We start from the raw sequence: 23,736 nt of genomic DNA on the forward strand, positions 1-23,736 counted from the left end.
AGACCCTCCCATCACCCTGGCTCATCGGCAAGGGGTACTCTCACAAGGAGTGAAAAGTTTATTGGAAGATGCTGGGGGAGTACCTTTCTACCAACGTCCTCCGTGATTCCTCTGGGCCTTATAATTATTCGATATCCAAGCTGGTCACGTGACATGAACTGCCTTGAAGGTCCTGGCCTGCCCTGCCGCTAGCATTTTGTCAGAGCGGGTTTCTAGTGCCACTGGTGGAATTATAACTGATAAGCGCATCCGCCTTTCAACTGAAGATGCTGACAGGCTGACTCTTATAAAAATGAACAAGGGCTGGATTGGGCCAGACTTCTCAACACCACCGAATGATAGCAGCGTAACATAAACTCAAATCCAGTGTCTTTTTTTGGGAGGTCTATTCCCATGCACCTCTTCACACCCACACATGGGTATACATTTCCTGATTTTGGCTATTTGCTGTTGTCTTCCTCCTTCTCCTCATCCTCCACCACCAGATCACTAGGGTGACCATGCATAATTTTTTTTAAAGGGTGTATAAGATGCCCGTACAAAAAAATGGTTATACAGTATGTTTATGTATACCCCCAGGGGTAAATGTTTGTCAGTCCATACACTTAGTGCATGGGCATTACAAGTATATGACACCTGCTCCTTTCTAATGGAACATTTTATTATGAGGCCCTTCTCCACGTCTCTTCCAAAGGGCATTGGAGTGCCTCCAAATTGTTGCCAGGCCTTGCATTCACTGCATAGGTAAACAGTATGGGAGACCCACTTCCTAATAATGGGAACATTGTTTTCAGGAGGCCCTGCTGTAGTCTCTTCCAAGGGGTATTGGGGTGTGTCCAAATTTTGGTAGCTCTTGCATTCACTGCATAGGCAAACAGTATGGACGCCTTACCCCCTTTTGGGCCTCCGCCCCCTGTTGGGGACCCCCCAATATGGAGTGGGCTGCTTTCCAACAGAACCTTCCATCCTCTGGTATCTCACAACCAGTCTGACCAGTTCATCGGCATTCCGGGGATCACCCTGGGCAACCCAAGTCTGTACGGGTCTCGGCAGGGAGTTCACAAGCTGGTTCATCACCTCCCGTTTTACCATCTGCACAGGCGTAGAGGACTCTGGCTGCAGTCACTTTTGGACCAGGTGCAACAGGTCAAACATTTGGGAGCGCGGTGGTTTGTCCCGGTAATACGCCCAACGGTGAACCCACTGTGCCCTGAGTCATTGTTTCCCCCAATTGTGCAAGAATCTCCATTTTTACCTTGCCATTATCTATAGCATCCTGAAAAGCTAAATCATAGTATGCTTTCTGGGGTTCCCCCATCAAGTATGGTGCCAGCTCCTTCTCCCACTGCTCTGGCAGGAGATTCTCCCTCTCGGCGACCCTTCCAAACACTGTCAGGAAAGCCCCAACATTGCAATTCTCCATTGCAGATTCATCAGCCTCATCAATGCAGTTCTCTACTGCAGGTTCTTCAGCCTCAACATTGAAATTCCCCAATGCAGGTTCTTCTGCCTCAACACTGCAAATCACTGCAGGTTCTTCAGCTTAAATATTGCAATTCTCCACTGCAGGTTCTTCAGCCTCCACCTCATCCCTGGGAGTAATTTTTTGCAAAGCCTGTCTTACCGCCTTCCGAGCGAGGGCATCATCAGCTGGACCTGGGGTTGGGTGCTCATCCTGCCCTGGATGGCGGTCACCAGAAGCTGCACCTGCAGCCGCTGCTCCTGCTTGCTCTGCTGGATCTGTTGTAACAACATCCTGTTGGTTTCTTGCTGCTGCTGCGATTGGACCAGGTATTTCAGCAGGTCCTCCATGTCTGCCGATGCTTGCTGGCTTGCGACAGACTTGACCCAGGACATGCAGTCCTTCCTGTAGCAGTTTCGCATTTCTGCTGGGAACGCTGTCCACATTCTCCACCAATTGTAGGGGTCGTACTCGCTCAGGTGCGACAGGAGGAAAACAGGAGGCATGTTCCTTTAAAAGTTCATTTGGGTTTATTCCTTCATAAACCCCAGAAGCACAAACAGATAATAGCCTTTAGCTCAAGCAAAACAAAGTATAAATGCCCATAGCAGGGATCTGCTCCTCCAGGCCTGTGGGCACATAGGCTTGGATGATGTCCAGTACTTCAGGCTCGTTCTGGAGCCTCACACACACAGGAGGCCTTCTCCCTCCCAATACAGACCATGTGCCAAACAGCCTCCATTATATAGGCTGTAACCACACAGAGAGGTGAGGAATGTGGGTAGCCAAACCCGCCCATCTCTCATAGCTACCCGCAACCTGGACTCAGGTGCAAAAAACTAGCCTCCTTAGTGCTTTCATGTACTAGAGAAACATTCCGGGCTTCATCACAGAGACAAGCTATCTCTGTGACACATACCTCCCATCAACTATGCGACCCTTTGCCACACTACAGAACATTGTTTTATGAGGCTCCCCTCCACATCTTTTCCAAGGTGTATTGGGGTGCGTCCCAATTTTTGGCAGCTTTTGCATTCACTGCATAGGCAAACAGTATGGGAGACCAACTTCCTAATAATGGGAACATTGTTTTCCCTTCACCCATGACAGCACACCTGAGAGAGGGATCCACCCAGCCAGGACTGGAAACCTGCTGAAAATAAAAGGGCGATACCTCTCCCTCGCTTCAGTTGGGTTTCCTGTCCAGACAGGGACCCTAGTGCTGAAAACACGGTGGTTTTGCAGACATTTTTTCCACTCGCCCACGCCTGTCCCGGCCCTAGAAGAATAGGCAGAGCATCTGTATGCCGGCCTTCAGGTGGTGGAAACGCCGTCCGTGTGCTCTGTGGAGCCTTGTTGCATGTGCGGGAGTAGGAGCAGCGCAGTCAGGGGTCTTGGGGCTCTTCTTCGGCTGCTGCACTGCTCTCCCTCCCCTGCCGGTTTCCTGCTGCTCCACGGAGCTGACTTCCGGGTCTGCGCTGCTGGCGTCGTTCGGAAGGCACGCTGGGAATGGGCGCGCCCGCGTAATGTCAGTGACTGTGCACCAGATCCAAGAGGGCAGCGCCCATGGCGAAAACGCTGACAGAGTGCGTGGACTTAAGACGTGTCCTGACATTGTGCAGAGGGGGAGGGGCATGGAACGGGCATCGGAGGAGGCAGAGAGCACAGTGGATCCCTTCTTAAATGAAGAGATGACTACAGAGGAAACGCTCTTGTCCGAAGCTCCCCACTATGGAGTATCACAGTGGACATCAGCAGCAGCCCTTACAGTACTCTCCAATTCCGGTACCCTTGATTGTCAGCAGGTGGTGAGCGATCTTCGTGAATGTCACCTTCGTGGTAATGGGCTCCATCTTCTGCTTAATTACCAAGGGCCAAGGAAGGCTAGTGCCAAATCAAAGAACAAAGAATGTTCCCTTTGTAAAGTCCCGCTAGCAGTTCAGTGGCAGAAGAATCTCTGCGATGACTGTATACAAAAGACTGTTCAGGAAGAGATCCCTGACTTCGCCAAAAGCCTTAGGGCCATGATTAGGGAGGAAGTTAAAGGTTCCTTAAAATCAGCCTTTAAAGGGGGAGCAAAAGATGCCGTGGGCTTGTCACAGATTCTGAAGCCTCACAATCCGGAATGTTATGGAGAACCGCTATCTCCCTCTGACTCCTCCTCGGACAGTGATGTCCTCGGCCAGATGGCACGGTCGGCCTCCTACATGGATAGACTGGTTAAAGCAGTCAGGCCTACGATGGGCCTAAAGGAGGAGAAGACGCCTAAATCCTTAGAGGATGTTATATTCGGAGGTCTGGAGGAAAAAAGGAAGCGCGCCTTCCCAGTTAACGCTAGGGTTAAAGTGCTCATAGAGAAGGAGTGTAAGAAGCAAGAGAAATCAGTCAGCCTGCCCTCATCTTCTAAAAGAAGATATCACTTTGAGGAAAGACTCAGAAGGATGGAATAAAATCCCTAAAATTGATGGGCCATGGCCAGGTCATCTAAGAAGTTGTCCCTGCCCTTAGAGGACTCTGGCATGCTAAGAGACCCATTGGACAAGAAAGCAGATGGGTTCTTGAGGCACACCTGGGTGGCGGCCGCTGGGGTCTGAAACTGGCAATAGCTGGGACCTGTACTGCACGCTCCCTTATGGTCTTGCTGCAGCACAGAGAGGAACGGCTGAGGAGTACAGTTCCAAGGGATGAGATCCTGGCCAATATGATCTTGGTGCAAGCAGCAGCAGCCTTCCTAGCAGACTCCTCAGCAGATTCTGTGAGACTGGCAGCTAGGGCAGCAGGCCTGTCTAATGCAGCTAGACGAGCCTTATGGCTAAAGGGGTTTCCCGGGGACCTACCTTCAAAGAATAGACTCTGTTCCATCCCATGTGACGGTCAATTCCTCTTGGGTCAGAAGCTGGAGAACATCTTAGAAAAAACAGGGGATAAAAAGAAGGGATTCCCTCGAATTCCGGCGGAGACCAGGAAACCTTTTATTCGGAGAAGGAAATTTAATAGAGACCGTCCCCCTGGGAAGAGGAAGAGCTGGGACTTCAAAGACAGAAAAAGGTCTGGTTACATGTTTAGAGAACCCTCTACATCGTCAATAAAGCCCTCCCAATGACATCAGGTCAGAGGTAGGGAGGAGGCTCTCTTTCTCCTTGCGTGGGTGAACATCTCCCCCAATCCTTGGGTACTGAGTGTCATCAGAGACCGCCTAAAGATAGATTTCATTCATACACCCCGGAAGATTTTTGTGTTGACACCCTGCAGAAAGTCCCCAGGAGAACAACTAGCCCTGGAGGAGGAGGTGTTGGGACTGGTGCAAACACAGGTTCTACGAGAAGTCCAGAGGGAAGAAGAAGAAGAAAGGGGATTTTATTCCCCCCTCTTTTGATGCAAAAACCGGACGGTTCACTAAGAACTGTTGTCAGTCTGTGGAAGCTCAACCAGTGCGTTGTGAATTGCTCCTTCAAGATGGAGTTGGTAAATACGGCGATAAAGATGTTGTTTCAGGACTGCTTCATGGCGGTCATAGACTTTAAAAGATGCCTATTATCACGTCCCAATCCATCAAGACCATCAAAAATTCCTAAGAGTAGCTCTGTATGTCCAAGGATAGATCGGGCACTATCGGTATGCAGCCCTCCCATTCGGTCTGTCTATAGCGCCAAGACTATTTACCAAGGTACTGTCGGAGGTCATGTCCTTCCTTCATTCTCGGGACCTAGTTATCTCGTATTTGGACGACTTCCTTATAGTCGGTAGATCACTGTGTGAACCAAGTAGAAGAACTGACTGTGACCCTAAAAGAACTAGGCTAGAAGGTAAATACCCTCAAGTCGAGGCTAGCACCGGAGAAAGTACAATCCTTCCTCCGCTTGGTTCTGGGCTCCGAGCGCCAGCAATGCCTCCTACCGGAGAACAAAATAGTCATAATAAAGGGTCTCACACTGTAAGTCATTACGGGCTGCTGTATTGCAATGAGAAAGGCGATGTCCCTACACACAGGTATTTGAAGACAGGGTGGTTCAAAGACCAGATCCGGCCTATCTCCCCAAGGTAGTTCTTAAGTTCCATATGAGCCAGCAGATCATATTGCCCTCATTCTGTGATAAGTTGAAGAGATTATGCACTTGGCAAGCAACGAGAATGGTGAATATCCAGTAGTAATACACAACAAGGATCATCTAATGCTTGCTGTGGAGTGACTGGCAGACCATTTGCCGGTGATCAAATTGCAACAAAAGAGAAAAAAAACGAACTGTGGGGTCCAATGAATGAAAATTAAAACCAATAAATGTATATGATAGGGGCAGCATGGTGGCTCAGTGGATAGCACTGCAGCCTTGCAGCGCTGGGGTCCTGGGTTCTAATCCCACCTTGGACAACACCTTGTATGTTCTCCCCGTGTTTGCATGGGTTTCCTCCGGATACTCCAGTTTCCTCCCATAAACTGCGGAATATGTTGGCGCTAAATAAAAAAAAAGATTATTATTATTATTAAAGGGACACTGTCACCTGAATTTGGAGGGAACAATCTTCAGCCATGGAGGCGGGGTTTGGGGGTTTTTGATTCACCCTTTCCTTACCCTTTGGCTGCATGCTGGCTGCAATATTGGATTGAAGTTCATTCTCTGTCCTCCATAGTACACGCCTGCGCAAGGCAAGATTGCCTTGTGCAGGCATGTACTACGGAGGACAGAGAATGAACTTCAATCCAATATTGCAGCCAGCATGCAGCCAGTGGGTAAGGAAAGGGTGAATCAAAAACCCCAAAACCCCGCCTCCATGGCTGAAGATTGTTCCCTCCAAATTCAGGTGACAGTGTCCCTTTAAAGAAAAAAAAAGGAAGCAAGGGGTAGTAACATGATAATGACAACACGAAGTGTATGTTTACCCGTGGAACACAACAGACCTGAGGAACAACTCATGTATAACTGAAAAATGATATATGACACAATGATACAAAAAAATGAAAAAAATGGTGCTAAGTGCACCATGTAGTAAGAATGGTAATTTCTGTGCACTGGTAACTTTGCAGGTATATTTATATTGTAGCTGAAATAGTAAATGGAAATAATAAATAACACTAAATCATGTAGCCTGCAAAGATTGTAGACAACTAGCACTGAATAATCAAGAAAAACAAGTGTGTCAGTTAAAAAATACATGTGATAAAGTATAGACATGGCATGTACCCCTTAGTGTAAAACAGGTAAGCTACACGAATGAAAAGCAAAGTGGCAATAAAGTGCATGTGCATATGGAAAAAAAAGATATCCGTACTAAGGCAGGAGGACTGGAGATTCAATGTAAGTAATAGCCTAAAGAGAAATACAGCAATGCAAAAAAAATCTCAAATCTGCTAGGTATAAGATGTCCATAATTGCGCCAAGAAGCCTAGGTGCTGTGTAAATGGTAGCCGTAGTGGCGATGCAGCATCTAGGCAAAGGAACCACAAATTGCTTAGTAGGGTTGAGTAGTGCCGTAGAAAATAATTACCTGTGTGGTCATGTTGATGCGAGCAGGAACGCGCCCCATGACTAGTCAATGGAGGAAATCAGTCCCTATTTGTAGCCTTCCAGGGTAGCAGAAAGGGTACGGGGTATCCAAGAGTACCATTGCCAGATGGATCAGGGAGGCCATTAGCTTGTCCTATGCTGCGTGTGGTGCTCCGGTTCCTGAAGGCATCAAGGCTCACTCCACCAGAGCTGTGGCTACTTCCTGGGCAGAGAAGGCTGAGGTATCGATTGATCAGATATGTAAGGCCGTTACCTGGTCCTCACCATCTACCTTCTTTAAACATTACGGAAGGTAGAAGGGTGCTGCAAGCAGTGGTCCCTCCCTAAGATGTTTCTGTCATGCCATTCTGTCTGTTTCTGTTTTTTGGCATGACAATGCATATGTTTGCTTTAACCCTTTACTCTTTTCCCCCTAATTTGAGCTGGGACACTGCTGGCTGTTACCTTAATGGAGCCTTCTCAGTTCCCTGCTCTGCTGCGCAGTCGTACATGGCCATTTAGGTATTTGCCCTGCTGCATACCTTCCTCATGTGCGGTCCCTGGTTGCTGCTGTGAAGCTGTCCGCGGGTTGTGAGGTCATTTGCGGCTGGTGCATGACTTTCCATGTGGCTCAGTGCATGCAGTCTCAACCAGGTGCCCTGAGCCTTAGATCCTGCACTGTGTGTGCTGTAATGGTTTCTGTGTGTGCTTAGGGCGTGCGCGGCCACACCTCCCCTGCTTTTATCAGGGTTAGGGTGTGTACTTCAAATGCTGTCCCAGCCAATTGCTGAGGGGCAGCTCCTATATAATGCTCCCCTGCCCTATGGGCGGGGCCTGAGCTACACTCACAAAGCTCTTGAACTTTGCTATGTGCGTTTGTGTTCCTGCACCTCTCCTGTCTATGTTTTGGTACCAAAGTCCTTGCCTTGATTCCTGTTTTGTCCTGTTCTGGCGCCTGTCCTGGAGGTGGTAAATCCAGGCCCGAATCCTTGATCCTGTACCTGTCCTGTACCTGAACCTGTCTGAACTGTGTCTGCTGTGATTATGTTCCTGGAATCCCTTTGCATCTGGAGCCTCACTCTCAGTGACTTTGAGTCTCTTGAAACCGGTGTTTCTGCTGAGCATCAACTACTCTGTGCTCTGACTACCATGCGGTGTTAACCCCGTCTGGCTCATGTCCAGTACGGCGGTGTCTGCACCATCACGCTTGAGTTCCTTCCTAGGTCCTATGTCCGGAGCCTGACGACCGCAGTCTGGAACCTCATGACCGCTTTCTGGAGCTTGGAGCCTGATGTCTCTGGTGGTGACTGTAGGTCGTGTCGGATGTCCGGAGCCAAACGACTCCTGTCTGATGTCTGCCGGTGACCCTGGGTCCAGATGTCCTGATGTTCTGTCTGTACCCTGATGTCCTGCCTGTGTCTTGATGACAGCCGGGACCAGCTGCTTCGAAAGCATCACCAAACCAGGGATTCAAGCTTCAGGAGGCTAATTTGCATATTCCAGGTGCCTTCTGGGAGAAGCGAAGTCTCCCTAAGCTAGAAGATCGTTGGGTACAGCCGGGACCAGCTGCTTCGAAAGCATCACCAAACCAGGGATTCAAGCTTCAGGAGGCTAATTTGCATATTCCAGGTGCCTTCTGGGAGAAGCGAAGTCTCCCTAAGCTAGAAGATCGTTGGGTACAGCCGGGACCAGCTGCTTCGAAAGCATCACCAAACCAGGGATTCAAGCTTCAGGAGGCTAATTTGCATATTCCAGGTGCCTTCTGGGAGAAGCGAAGTCTCCCTAAGCTAGAAGATCGTTGGGTACAGCCGGGACCAGCTGCTTCGAAAGCATCACCAAACCAGGGATTCAAGCTTCAGGAGGCTAATTTGCATATTCCAGGTGCCTTCTGGGAGAAGCGAAGTCTCCCTAAGCTAGAAGATCGTTGGGTACAGCCGGGACCAGCTGCTTCGAAAGCATCACCAAACCAGGGATTCAAGCTTCAGGAGGCTAATTTGCATATTCCAGGTGCCTTCTGGGAGAAGCGAAGTCTCCCTAAGCTAGAAGATCGTTGGGTACAGCCGGGACCAGCTGCTTCGAAAGCATCACCAAACCAGGGATTCAAGCTTCAGGAGGCTAATTTGCATATTCCAGGTGCCTTCTGGGAGAAGCGAAGTCTCCCTAAGCTAGAAGATCGTTGGGTACAGCCGGGACCAGCTGCTTCGAAAGCATCACCAAACCAGGGATTCAAGCTTCAGGAGGCTAATTTGCATATTCCAGGTGCCTTCTGGGAGAAGCGAAGTCTCCCTAAGCTAGAAGATCGTTGGGTACAGCCGGGACCAGCTGCTTCGAAAGCATCACCAAACCGCGCGCCGTAAGGCGCGCGAATTTTTGCCTGTAGGACATTATTGCAAGAGAGCTTGGCTGAGTAGATTACACAAGAAGGAAAACACACAGCAAGTCAGCAGGATCTAGGAGCAACATGGCAGATGTGACAACCTACATCGTGAGCTGCAGCATGTGCTACATGTTCACAGATCGACCAGAAGAAGAATCCAATTTCACCATCAAAGAGAATGAAGACTTTCTAGACAGAACAGAAGCATCTCTACTGGTCACAGAAGGTGCAAAAAGTGTCAGAGAACCTCCAAAAGCAGATGAGTGGAAGCATGTGACCAAAAGAAGCAAGAAGACCATGGAGAAATCACCAACCACACAACTGAAGAACCGATATCAAATCTTTGTAGAGGATGAAGATGGCACACCTAAGAATGAAGCAATACCAGCAAGCAAAAAAGAAAAGGGCACACAGCAACAAGTGACAGCAAAAAGTACAGCCAAGAAGCAACGAAGAGTGGTGGTGGTGGGAGACTCACTACTGAGAGGCACCGAAGCAGCCATCTGCAGACCGGACATAACTGCAAGAGAAGTATGCTGCCTTCCAGGTGCGATGATCAAGGATGTGACCGATAGGATACCAAAGCTCTTCAGCTCCAAGGACGTCCACCCATTTCTTCTGATACATGTTGGCACCAATGACACGGCAAGGAAGGACCTACCGACAATCTGCAAGGACTTTGAAGAGTTGGGGAAGAAAGTAAAGGAACTGGATGCACAGGTAGTTTTTTCTTCTATCCTTCCAGTAGACGGGCATGGCACCAGGAGATGGAACAGGATCCTTGATGCAAACAACTGGCTAAGACGATGGTGCAGACAACAAGGATTTGGATTCCTGGACCACGGTGTGAATTACTGGTATGATGGACTCCTCGCCAGAGACGGACTACACCTCAACAAACCTGGGAAACACACATTCGCCAGAAGACTCGCTACACTCATCAGGAGGGCGTTAAACTAGAAGAAGAGGGGACGGGAAGAAAAACATTAGACTCGAACAAAGACGACCCAGGAAAACATACTCAGAAGGGAGGTAAGAACATTTCTAAAACAATCCACAGTGAGGAGATTGGAACAAAACAAAATCCTCTAAACTGCATGCTCGCAAACGCCAGAAGCCTGACAAACAAGATGGAAGAACTAGAAGCAGAAATATCTACAGGTAACTTTGACATAGTGGGAATAACCGAGACATGGTTAGATGAAAGCTATGACTGGGCAGTTAACTTACAGGGTTACAGTCTGTTTAGAAAGGATCGTAAAAATCGGAGAGGAGGAGGGGTTTGTCTCTATGTAAAGTCTGGTCTTAAGTCCACTTTAAGGGAGGATATTAGCGAAGGGAATGAGGATGTCGAGTCCATATGGGTTGAAATTCATGGAGGGAAAAATGGTAACAAAATTCTCATTGGGGTCTGTTACAAACCCCCAAATATAACAGAAACCATGGAAAGTCTACTTCTAAAGCAGATAGATGAAGCTGCAACCCATAATGAGGTCCTGGTTATGGGGGACTTTAACTACCCGGATATTAACTGGGAAACAGAAACCTGTGAAACCCATAAAGGCAACAGGTTTCTGCTAATAACCAAGAAAAATTATCTTTCACAATTGGTGCAGAATCCAACCAGAGGAGCAGCACTTTTAGACCTAATACTATCTAATAGACCTGACAGAATAACAAATCTGCAGGTGGTCGGGCATTTAGGAAATAGCGACCACAATATTGTGCAGTTTCACCTGTCTTTCACTAGGGGGACTTGTCAGGGAGTCACAAAAACACTGAACTTTAGGAAGGCAAAGTTTGAACATCTTAGAGATGCCCTTAATCTGGTAGACTGGGACAATATCCTCAGAAATGAGAATACAGATAATAAATGGGAAATGTTTAAGAACATCCTAAATAGGCAGTGTAAGCGGTTTATACCTTGTGGGAATAAAAGGACTAGAAATAGGAAAAACCCAATGTGGCTAAACAAAGAAGTAAGACAGGCAATTAACAGTAAAAAGAAAGCATTTGCACTACTAAAGCAGGATGGCACCATTGAAGCTCTAAAAAACTATAGGGAGAAAAATACTTTATCTAAAAAACTAATTAAAGCTGCCAAAAAGGAAACAGAGAAGCACATTGCTAAGGAGAGTAAAACTAATCCCAAACTGTTCTTCAACTATATCAATAGTAAAAGAATAAAAACTGAAAATGTAGGCCCCTTAAAAAATAGTGAGGAAAGAATGGTTGTAGATGACGAGGAAAAAGCTAACATATTAAACACCTTCTTCTCCACGGTATTCACGGTGGAAAATGAAATGCTAGGTGAAATCCCAAGAAACAATGAAAACCCTATATTAAGGGTCACCAATCTAACCCAAGAAGAGGTGCGAAACCGGCTAAATAAGATTAAAATAGATAAATCTCCGGGTCCGGATGGCATACACCCACGAGTACTAAGAGAACTAAGTAATGTAATAGATAAACCATTATTTCTTATTTTTAGTGACTCTATAGCGACAGGGTCTGTTCCGCAGGACTGGCGCATAGCAAATGTGGTGCCAATATTCAAAAAGGGCTCTAAAAGTGAACCTGGAAATTATAGGCCAGTAAGTCTAACCTCTATTGTTGGTAACATATTTGAAGGGTTTCTGAGGGATGTTATTCTGGATTATCTCAATGAGAATAACTGTTTAACTCCATATCAGCATGGGTTTATGAGAAATCGCTCCTGTCAAACCAATCTAATCAGTTTTTATGAAGAGGTAAGCTATAGACTGGACCACGGTGAGTCATTGGACGTGGTATATCTCGATTTTTCCAAAGCGTTTGATACCGTGCCGCACAAGAGGTTGGTACACAAAATGAGAATGCTTGGTCTGGGGGAAAATGTGTGTAAATGGGTTAGTAACTGGCTTAGTGATAGAAAGCAGAGGGTGGTTATAAATGGTATAGTCTCTAACTGGGTCGCTGTGACCAGTGGGGTACCGCAGGGGTCAGTATTGGGACCTGTTCTCTTCAACATATTCATTAATGATCTGGTAGAAGGTTTACACAGTAAAATATCGATATTTGCAGATGATACAAAACTATGTAAAGCAGTTAATACAAGAGAAGATAGTATTCTGCTACAGATGGATCTGGATAAGTTGGAAACTTGGGCTGAAAGGTGGCAGATGAGGTTTAACAATGATAAATGTAAGGTTATACACATGGGAAGAGGGAATCAATATCACCATTACACACTGAACGGGAAACCACTGGGTAAATCTGACAGGGAGAAGGACTTGGGGATCCTAGTTAATGATAAACTTACCTGGAGCAGCCAGTGCCAGGCAGCAGCTGCCAAGGTAAACAGGATCATGGGGTGCATTAAAAGAGGTCTGGATACACATGATGAGAGCATTATACTGCCTCTGTACAAATCCCTAGTTAGACCGCACATGGAGTACTGTGTCCAGTTTTGGGCACCGGTGCTCAGGAAGGATATAATGGAACTAGAGAGAGTACAAAGGAGGGCAACAAAATTAATAAAGGGGATGGGAGAACTACAATACCCAGATAGATTAGAGAAAGTAGGATTATTTAGTCTAGAAAAAAGACGACTGAGGGGCGATCTAATAACCATGTATAAGTATATAAGGGGACAATACAAATATCTCGCTGAGGATCTGTTTATACCAAGGAAGGTGACGGGCACAAGGGGGCATTCTTTGCGTCTGGAGGAGAGAAGGTTTTTCCACCAACATAGAAGAGGATTCTTTACTGTTAGGGCAGTGAGAATCTGGAATTGCTTGCCTGAGGAGGTGGTGATGGCGAACTCAGTCGAGGGGTTCAAGAGAGGCCTGGATGTCTTCCTGGAGCAGAACAATATTGTATCATACAATTATTAGGTTCTGTAGAAGGACGTAGATCTGGGTATTTATTATGATGGAATATAGGCTGAACTGGATGGACAAATGTCTTTTTTCGGCCTTACTAACTATGTTACTATGTTACTATGTTACTATGACATCATGGACCCTGATGTCCTGATATCCTGTCTGTTCCCTGATGTCCTGATGCTCTGCCTGTGTCCTGATGTCCTGAGGTCTTTCCTGAGTCCAGATGTCCTGATGTCCTGTTTGTATCCTGATGTCTTGCCTGTACCCTGATGTTCTCGTGTACCCTGATGTTCTGCCTGGGTCCTGATGTCCCGCCTATCTGTGACTCGGTGATCCGTTGGTGCCTTGGGGTCCACTGGGTGGTACCCTTCTGAGGTGTGGAATCGGGAGCCTGACATCGTCATGTTTTGTTTATGTACTGTGTGACTTTAGTAAACTTTACTTTCTCTATACCTGGAGTATCGGTGTAATCATGTCCTACGTGTTTCTTTCCTTGTCCACATGCGCAGCTGCCACAGAACCCCGGTCGCTAGTTTGGGTAGGCCGAGTCCCCCTCTGCGGTTTAAAGGGTCCGTATTTCATCCCCGGGGGATGAACGCCCCATGCCTTCTGAGGTTGGTCGGCTTGGGGGCGTCTATGGGCTGGGCCGCATCTGCGGCTGCAGCTGACCGTGACAGTTTCATTCTCCAAAAATCTCTCAGGTGTGCTGTCATGGGTGAAGGGAAAACACCAAGGTTACTTACCGGTAGCCGATTTTTCCGGAACCCATGACAGCACCCATATATTCCCCCCTTTTTTCACTCTTTGGTGTGCACTTTTGTTGGGTGCTTTTTTTGATAATATAATGTGGTGATAGTTTGCCATGTGAACTAACCAGGGGGACCTCTCATGCTCTGTAAACCAACTGAAGTGAGAGAGAGGTACCACCCTTTTATTTTCAGTAGGTTTCCTGTCCTGGCTGGGCGGATCCCTCTCTCAGGTGTGCTGTCACGGGTTCCGTAAAAAACGGCTACAGGTAAGTAACCTTTGTGTTTTTAGGAGGCCCTCCTTTATGTCTTGTCAAAGGAGTTTTGGGGTGCGTCCTAATTTTTGGAATCCCTGCCACTCACTGCATAGGCAATAACAGTATAGGAAACCCACTGTTTAATAATGGGAACAACAAAGCATAGCCGGCTGATGGATCTCTAAGAATTTAAAGGTCGCCTGATTGCACTATAAAAATTGGCTTTGTGACTTTGAATTCCTCCTTCCTAAATGAAACAGGATGTGTCTGATGATGTGTCATACACCACATGGCCAGCCAAGGTTGTAAAATGATAAAATGACATTTATTAGTGAATGCATTCGTCTTGGTTGAAAGCAAAGCTAAAAATCAAAAACGCATCAAAAAGTCTACGTGTGAACATAGCCCAAGGTGTGGAGGAGCATTTTTTGTTTTTCGTTATTTATTTTGCCTTTTATACGAGTCATTACCCGGGAAAGGATGTTTCTTAACATATTTCCCAGGAGAATCCATTTTGGTTTAGTGTTTGTATGTTTTATTATGAGCCTGTAAAAGTGGTGTAAGACTCTGACAACATTGTTCACAGCAGTGACCTGGGAGTCAGAAATGGGAATCATTTGAACACTGTTGCCATCGATTTACGCAATTTCTAGTCCATCTAAAGATCGCCAGGAGGGGCTGCCAGAAAAATGCTAGAGTTTCCCATAGACTTAGATTGGGCTTGTTGCTCAGTTCAAGCACCTGAGCATTCCAATTTGCTCGACCCAAGCATTGAGCACCCGAGCATTTTAGTGCTCGCCCATCACTACAGAGGACTGAACCAGAGGAGAATAAGGATGTATCTGGCACCTTCCAGCAGAGCCAATATTGCTGGATTGGTTTGTAGAAGCTATGTTGCTTTTCAAAAGACTTTGAGCCACTAATAATGTGGAAACCTGTTTTTCCACTGACAGATGATGGACCTGAGTGGGGACTTTTTTTCAGATGACTAGAGGTTTTTATTGGTATTATTTTTGTCTACGATACAGCTTGGTGGCTTTTTATTTGATATTTGGAAGCAGAGTGAACAAACACTTGAGCACCACGATCTACTAGTGCATCTTATGAGGTTTTCTATTAGCCTATGAACTGTCATTGTCTTGGTAGCCGCCGCTGCGGCTTCGTCAGCGGCGGCGATACGCGTGGGTTTTCTCTGCTCACCCCATTTTGCATCCCGATGCCATATTTCTAGGCAAGGACTTGGGTCGAGATCCTATGGCCAGATTGGGTGCGGGTTCTAGCCCAGCCTTTTGCTGATTCAGCTGGATACGCATATAGCTGTCTCTGCGTTAGGTCTCAGTAGGTATTTCATCTCACCTTACCTCTCGGTTAGGGCTTTATTATGAGACTCTGGTCCTATGCAACATAGCCACTGTGCATTATCTCTTTGGCTGAGCTAGTTTTGTTATCCTATACCTATTGTTTACCCACTCTATTGTGCTTATATGCTTTATGGCCACAGGTATCCAATGCATTAGTTACTACTGTATAGGGGTGTTTTTTGTACATGGTACTGTATTTTAAATGTTTTTATCATGTTTGTTGTCGTGGTGTTTGAATAAACATTATTGTGTTATTTTTCTTGATATTTGGTTGTGCGGGCCTTTTTGTAGTCCATTCTTTTCTTTTGCCTAGTTTGCTATCTATTATATTGGACTTGGCTCTGCACACCTCGGATTTTCTTTACAGCTAGAGTGCACCCTTCTTTATACACTATATATCCATTGGGGACAGCGATGATAATTGTGCAAACTGAATATCTTAGCGTTGTTTAAAAATAAAGATTATTATTTTTATTAATAAGTAGAAATTTTCAACAATATAAGTCAAGAATATTTTGTTCAAAATTAATAATTGATTTTGTTCTTGGCAGATGACTGTACCAGGATATCAGAGAGACAGCTGCCATCTTCAATTTTTAAATCAGATGATCTTGAGATTCTACAGGATACAATTAAAGCGACTGCCATTACTCCAGATATACCATCTTCACTTCACAGCGATGAGCTCTCATCTGATTCTTTCAAACAGGTCCTGTCTTCTGATTCATTACAGATTCATAAGGAAAATCAAAGTCACAAAATAAGCATTAAAGAACTAACTGCTCATAAAGCAAAAAATTCATTTTCAGGTTTAGAATATGGAAATAGTTTTCCTTTTGAAAAATCTTTTCCTAAACATGATAAAATTCACACAGTACAGAATACCTATTCTTGTTCCAAGTGTGGGAAGTGTTTTAACAAGAAATCAAATCTGGTTAGTCATCAGAGAATTCACACAGGGGAGAAGCCATTTTCATGTTCAGATTGTGGGAAATGTTTTATCAAGAAATCAAATCTGGTTATTCACCAAAAAAATCACACAGGGGAGAAGCCATTTTCATGTTCAGAATGTGTGAAATGTTTTACAGATATATCATATCTTATCAAACATCAGAGAACGCACACAGGGGAGAAGCCATTTTCATGTTCAGAATGTGGAAAATGTTTTACAATGAAATCATGTCTTACTGAACATCAGCGAACCCACACAGGAGAGAAGCCTTTTTCATGTTCAGAATGTGGGAAATGTTTTAAGCGGAAAATGCATCTTGATAGACACCAAAGAATTCACACAGGGGTGAAACCATTTTTATGTCCAGAATGTGGGAAATGTTTTACATCGAAATCAAATCTTCTCAAACATCAGAGAATTCACACAGGGGAGAAGCCATTTTCATGTTCAGAATGTGGGAAATGTTTTAACAGGAAAACGCATCTTGATAGACACCAAAGAACTCACACAGGGGAGAAACCATTTTTATGTTCAGAATGTGGGAAATGTTTTACAGTGAAATCAAATCTTCTCAAACATCAGAGAACTCACACAGGGGAGAAGCCTTTTTCATGTTCAGAATGTGTGAAATGTTTTACAGAGAAATCAAGTCTTCTCAAACATCAGAGAACTCACACAGGGGAGAAGCCTTTTTCATGTTCAGAATGTGGGAAATGTTTTAACCGGAAAATGCATCTTGATAGACACCAAAGAACTCACACAGGGGTGAAGCCATTTGTATGTTCAGAATGTGGGAAATCTTTTGTTGCTAAACCAAATCTTGATACACATCAGAGAACTCACACAGGGGTGAAGCCATTTTCATGTTCAGAATGTGGGAAATCTTTTGTTGCTAAATCAAATCTTGATACACATCAGAGGACACACACAGAGGAGAAGCTTTTTTATGTTCAGAATGTTGGAAATGATTTAACCGACAACAGCCCCTTGTGATTCCTCATGTTTGGCCTAGTTAAAATAAAAACACTCATCTCAGCTTCTGTGCTGGCCCCATTCCAGCGGTGTCGGTACTCATATTCCCGAGGCTCAAGTGAGGTTGTTACATCACATGATCCCTGCTTTCAATCAGTGCCGCTGTACTGTCCCTGCCTTTAGATGTATTGAATATCAACTGAAAGCCAGGGCTGCGGCTGCTCTCTGACTTCTTCGTGATTTTTGATTTGTCTGAAGGTGGTGATGGTGACGCCAGTTCTGATTGGGAGCAGGTTTCACATGATGTAACAACCTCACATGAACCCAGGGAACGCAAGTGCCGACACCGCTGGAAAATGCCACACATAGAGAATTCATTACCATACCTAGAGTGTGAAAATGAATTACTGGAAAATCATATTTTATTGACCGTTAAAAATAACTCAGACGGGAGAAACAATTGACAAATTGTACAAAAAGATATAACAGACAGTCGTATAATTAAATAAGAAAAGGAAATTACTTTACAACTTACCATAGTTTTTTGACTATAAGACACTGTTATAAAAAATATTAAAATCCATACAGCAATACCTGCCTATAAACCTCAAATCAGTAGTGTTCAGATCGCAGACAACAGCCATGTCATGTTTACTATTTATATGGAAAGTTAAAATCGCGATTAAAAACATAGCGGTGATCTTGAACTTCTGCGGTCTTCAGGAGTGAAGCTATTGTTAATGTTGGGAATTTTATAAAATCTTGAAGGGCTGAGAACATTCCACAACCCGGCCCACGTAAGGTCATCAAGGAGGGGTGTCTGGGTGTAACTTAGGTGCTGATAAAAGGTCAAGGTTAATTATGATCTGGTTTCATGCAGAAAGATATACAGTATATCAATGTATGTTCGATTCCGTTCACTGGACGTTCCCAATCGCAGTGCTCTCCTTTGCTAAGGCAAATCATCTCAGTGATCACCATAGTAAGTTTCCTGTTTTAATCTTGTTTATTTCATGCACTGCATATGCTGTATTGTTTGTCCCCTTTGTAAAATCTTTTTTTTTTAAATCAGATTTTTCTTGAATTTTTCAATATACAACAAATGACAACACCCATCCAAACCCCCTCCCCCTCCTTGTTCCGGACCCCGTAGCAATGAGCAAGTATCTTATTATATTAATCAACATATTTAATCTGAATACAGCAATCTGTGCACTCATGTGGAAATAAACATTATGAAAGATAAGTCCCAAGTCTCCAAGTTCTTTAGTTTTCGCCTGAAACAGGAAGGACATTATGGGAACAGATTTTATATGCTTCACTCCAAGGACCTTAATCTGACATATTTCGCTCGACACAAGTAATATCGTATATACTCGTGTATAAGCCGAGTATTTCAGCACATTTTTTTGGTGTTGAAAACGCCCCCCCCCCCCCTCGACTTATACACGAGTCATTGTCCCAGAAAGCAGGAGCCGGCGGCTATGGCTAAAGCTTGTGCCGCTGCTAAAGAGAAATTAATATTCATTTCTCTTATAGTACTTATAGTGCGCACAGTGACACCCGCAGCCGCTATCTTCCAGGAGACATCCTACTTGCCCTCCAGCGTGCCCTCACAGCAACTCGTTGATGATGGCTTCAAGCAGCTCTTCCTATGCTGAGCGATCTTGTGGCACCGCTCATTAGGTAATGAATATGCACGTGTCTCTACTCCCATAGGCGTGGAGGGAATATTCATTACCTTAATGAGCGATGCCACGCGATCGCTATGCACAGGAAGGGCTGTCGGAAGCTGTCACCAATGAGATGCTGTGAAGGCGCACTGGAGGAGGGTGAGTAGAATTTTTTTTCTCTAGTCACCTTCCACGACGGCATATGGAGGTTGTCTCTTTGCCCTAATGGGGAACAGGAAACACAGAGAGGTTTAAAAGGACCTCCCACCTCCCACCTGCCAGTGTCTTTCCTGTTCCCCATGGGACAGGGAGAGGTCTCCAGGTGCTGTTGTGGCCGGCGACTGCGGTACCTTTGTGCAGGCTCTGCCTGTTGTAGCCGGGCAGCTGGTGGTCGCGTTCCGCCTCCTCCCCTGCTGCTCCCGTCGTCCTGCTATGCAGGTGCCTCAGGGACCCCCTCCCGGCCTTCCCGCGCCCCCACGAGGGCAAAGCAGGCCTGGGATCCCTCGCCGGGCTCCTCCATGAGCTGCTCAGCGTTCTCCCCCTCCATTGCCGGCTCGGCGTTCCGGATGTGATGTCGGCGGTCTCGCGCGTCACTTCCGGTCTCTCGTTCTCCTGGAAGCCGCTTCTTCCGGGTTCACCGGCCGGCGTGTCGGACTGATGGCGTCCCCTCACATGGATCCCGGAGGGGGAGGGGGAACTGCTGATTGCTGGAGGCAGGTGCGGACAGCGTTCTTAAACCCTGCTGAACCACCACTGAGGTAAGACTAATTTTCCCAGTATGGATGGTTCCTTGTGCCCTGCATCTGCGGAGCCCAGCGCTACCCCTGCTACAGTAAGTGTTTTGCAGGGATAGGATCCGGGAGGTGGTACCTATAGGGGGTTTTAATGTCCTCACTCCCCTCTCCCTTGTCATTTCAGGGAGAGAAGTCTGCCCCTAAAGCCGCTATTAAAAAGAAGTGCCCAGTCTGTTCTACTAAATTCCTCACAATTAAAGGATCCTATGGACAGAAAGATTGAAAGCCTCCTAAAAAAGTCTTGGGAAACTTCAACGTCTAGCCTTAAGGCCAATGTCGCTTCCACTTGTGTTGCCAGGGCCCTCTCCTGCTGGTTGGAGAAATTAGAGTCTCATATATCTCAGGGTACCCCGAGAGGTGAGTTATTAGATTCACTTCCCATCCTGCATAGAGCCTCTGGGTTTCTGGCTGACGCTTCTCTAGAATCTGTTAGAGTGGCTGCCAGATCTCTCGTACTCTCCAACTCTGCTAGAAGAGCCCTCTGGCTTAAAATATGGAGCGGTGATATCACTTCAAAAGCCAAGTTGTGTGCTATACCTTTTAAGGGAGATTATGTTTTCGGTCCAGCCTTAGACGATATTCTTGACAAGGCTACTGACAAGAAAAAGGCACTCCCGGAGCAAAAACAACCGAGAAAACGGTTTTTTCGTGCCCCACAGTCTCAGCCCCCTCAAAGAGGGAAAGGCAAAACCGGCAGGTGGAGTTACGCCAAAGGTAGAGGGAAAAATATTTTTGTCCCCCAGCAGCAGCAGCAACAGTCCCAACAGGACAAGCAATGACTCCGACCCGGTAGGGGGGAGACTCTCAAAATATGTGGGTCAGTGGGAAAATATCACCAGTTCCCACTGGGTCCTCAATGTCATCAAGGAGGGCCTATTAATAGAGTTAATTTCTTCCCCCCCTCAGGATCTGAAAGTTACTACCCTTACGTCTTCAAGAGATCACAATTTGTTGACATTGGGTCTCAGAGATCTTATGAAATCAAATGTGATCTCACCAGTTCCACATCTGGAACAAGGAAAAGGACATTATTCCCGTCTATTCTTAGTACCCAAACCCTCAGGGGACGTAAGAATTATTATAAACCTAAAAGGTCTAAACCGACATGTGAAATATCGCAAGTTCAAGATGGAGTCTGTAAGATCTGCAATTCCTCTGATAGGACATCAGTCCTTTATGGCAACCATCGACCTAAGGGATGCATATTTTCACATTCCTATCCACCCGAGACACAGAAAATACCTCAGGTTTGCGATACGGGGGAGTCATCGAGTGGAGCACTATCAGTATGGAGTCCTTCCCTTCGGCATTTCCTCAGCACCAAGGGTATTCTCCAAGATCATGGCAGAGGCAGTGTCATTTATCCGGAGTCAAGGTGTCTGTATAGTGCCCTACTTGGACGATCTACTGGTAGTTGCCCCCACCGAGATGACCCTGATATCCCATGTGTCAACCACTTTGGAGATATTGAAGTCTCTGGGTTGGATTCCAAACATGAAGAAGTCTCAGCTTCAACCCTCAAGAACCAGAAAGTTCTTGGGGGTGGTTCTGGACTCAACAAAACAGATGTCCTTTCTCCCAGACGATCACAGGCTACCATTAGTAGCAAAAGTCAGAAAATTCAAGGAGATGAGATGTCCTACTCTTCGAGAAGGAATGTCTCTCTTAGGCTCCATGACAGCCTGTATACAATCAGTGGCTTGGGCTCAAGCTCACTCCAGAATTCTCCAAACCCACATTCTAGACAGGTGGGATGGTCAACCTGGCACTCTAACAAGAAAGATTCACACACCAGGTCGAGTGAAAGCATCCTTAACATGGTGGATGAATTCCAGAAACCTCCTGAAGGGGGTGAGCTGGATTCAGCTCCCGATAACTACGATCAAGACAGATGCCAGCAGGAGAGGCTGGGGAGCCATAGTAAATCATGTTCCTTACCAAGGTCTTTGGAACCAGTCGATCAGCGAGAAATCGTCAAATTTCAGAGAACTCAAAGCTGTGGAAGAGGCCCTGTTAGCAGCAAGCCGTCAGATTTCCGGTCAACATGTCCAGATCTATTCAGACAACATGACCACGGTGGCGCATATCAGGCATCAGGGCGGCACAAAATTCCTCAGTTTGAAAAAGATCTCCGCTCGAATTTTTTATTGGGCCGAGAAACACTTACTGTCACTGACAGCAATTCATCTAAAAGGTACTGCAAATATTCAAGCAGACTACCTGAGTCGCCAGGACATTCATCCTGGCGAGTGGAGCCTGGACCTTCAAACGTTCAATATGCTAGTACAAAAGTGGGGTCTTCCAGAAGTCGACCTCTTTGCCTCTCACCAGAACGCAAAAGTCAAAACCTTTTTTTCCTTGAACCCAAGAGGCAATCCCAGAGGAGTGGATGCCCTAGTCCAAGATTGGCACTTCCAGCTTGTCTACGCATTTCCACCAATCCCAATCCTGGCAAAGGTTCTAAGGAAGATACGAATAGAAGGAACTCCGACTATCCTGATAGCCCCTTTTTGGCCCAAAAGAAGTTGGTTCAACTTGATCATCCAACTACAAGTGGATGGACCAGTAATGTTACCTCTAAAAAACGATCTCCTCTCTCAGGGTCCTATTCTCCATGCAGACCCTCAGAAATGGAATTTAGCGGCGTGGTTACTGAAGCCCAGGTCTTGAAAGCAAAAGGACTATCGGACTCTGTCATAGCTACTCTCCAAAAATCGAGAAAGCCAGTAACCAACGCCATCTACAACAAAATCTGGAAAAAGTTTTCGTCTTTTTGTCTACCTAACCTTCCAGACCCTCTCAAGCCTAATATACCTAACATCTTAGATTTTTTGCAAAAAGGCTTAGGAATGGGTCTTAGGCCCAGTACTCTCAGAGTCCAGGTCTCGGCACTTAGCTCCTTTTTTGATCAAGATCTAGCAGGCCATCGCTGGATCAAAAGATTTTTAACATCAGCAACTAGGATGAATCCTAGAAAACAGATAATAGTTCCCCCATGGGATCTGAATGTGGTGCTTCAAGGTCTTACAGGCCCGCCTTTTGAACCTTTTTCCTCCTGCTCTCTTCAAAATCTTGCATACAAAACTGTGTTTTTGGTAGCCATAACTTCGGCTAGAAGAGTGGGTGAACTACAAGCCTTATCTATAAGAGAGCCGTATCTTCTAGTGAGAGATGACTCAATAGTACTTCGTCTAGATCCTTCTTTTCTTCCGAAGGTAGTCTCTGATTTTCATCGTTCCCAAGAGATTGTTCTACCAACCTTTTGCCATAGTCCTGCAAATTCGGAAGAAAGAAGATTCAACACTCTGGACGTCCGACGTATTGTGCTGCAATACTTAGATCAGACCCGTGCTTTCAGAATCGATCATAACCTCTTTGTCCATCCCTCTGGGCAAAATAAGGGTAAAAAAGTAGCTAAAAGTACCATTGCTACATGGATCAAAAAGGCTATAACGGAAGCCTACCTTGCTCAAAACAAAATACCTCCAGTAGGGATCAAGGCCCATTCAACAAGATCTACGTCAGTCTCCTGGGCAGAAAGAGCAGGTGCATCCCCAGAGCAGATCTGCAGGGCAGCAACGTGGTCTTCACTTCATACTTTCTCTAAACATTACAGATTAGATGTATTGTCCAATAAGGACTTAGTCTTCGGCCGTAAAGTTCTGCAGGCCGTTGTCCCTCCCTAGTGCCAAATTAGTTGGTATTCCTCCATATGCCGTCGTGGAAGGTGACTAGAGAAAATAGAATTATTCTTACCGTTAATTCGGTTTCTAGGAACCTTCCACGACGG

At 45.8% G+C, this 23,736-nt stretch overlaps 1 protein-coding gene across 1 annotated transcript in view; it reads left to right on the forward strand.

The window, feature by feature from the left end:
* Window positions 1-18,712, forward strand: part of LOC138663138 (oocyte zinc finger protein XlCOF22-like) — a 36,881-nt gene extending 18,169 nt beyond the window's left edge. Inside the window, exon 7 of the mRNA XM_069749277.1 lies at window positions 16,107-18,712. Coding sequence (XP_069605378.1) covers window positions 16,107-17,500 — 1,394 coding nt within the window. The 3' untranslated portion in view covers window positions 17,501-18,712. The remainder of the gene's footprint in view (window positions 1-16,106) is intronic.
* Window positions 18,713-23,736: the final 5,024 nt, after the last annotated feature.

The sequence above is a fragment of the Ranitomeya imitator genome, chromosome 2 (assembly GCF_032444005.1).
Source record: "Ranitomeya imitator isolate aRanImi1 chromosome 2, aRanImi1.pri, whole genome shotgun sequence".
In the NCBI taxonomy this organism is placed as follows: domain Eukaryota; kingdom Metazoa; phylum Chordata; class Amphibia; order Anura; family Dendrobatidae; genus Ranitomeya; species Ranitomeya imitator.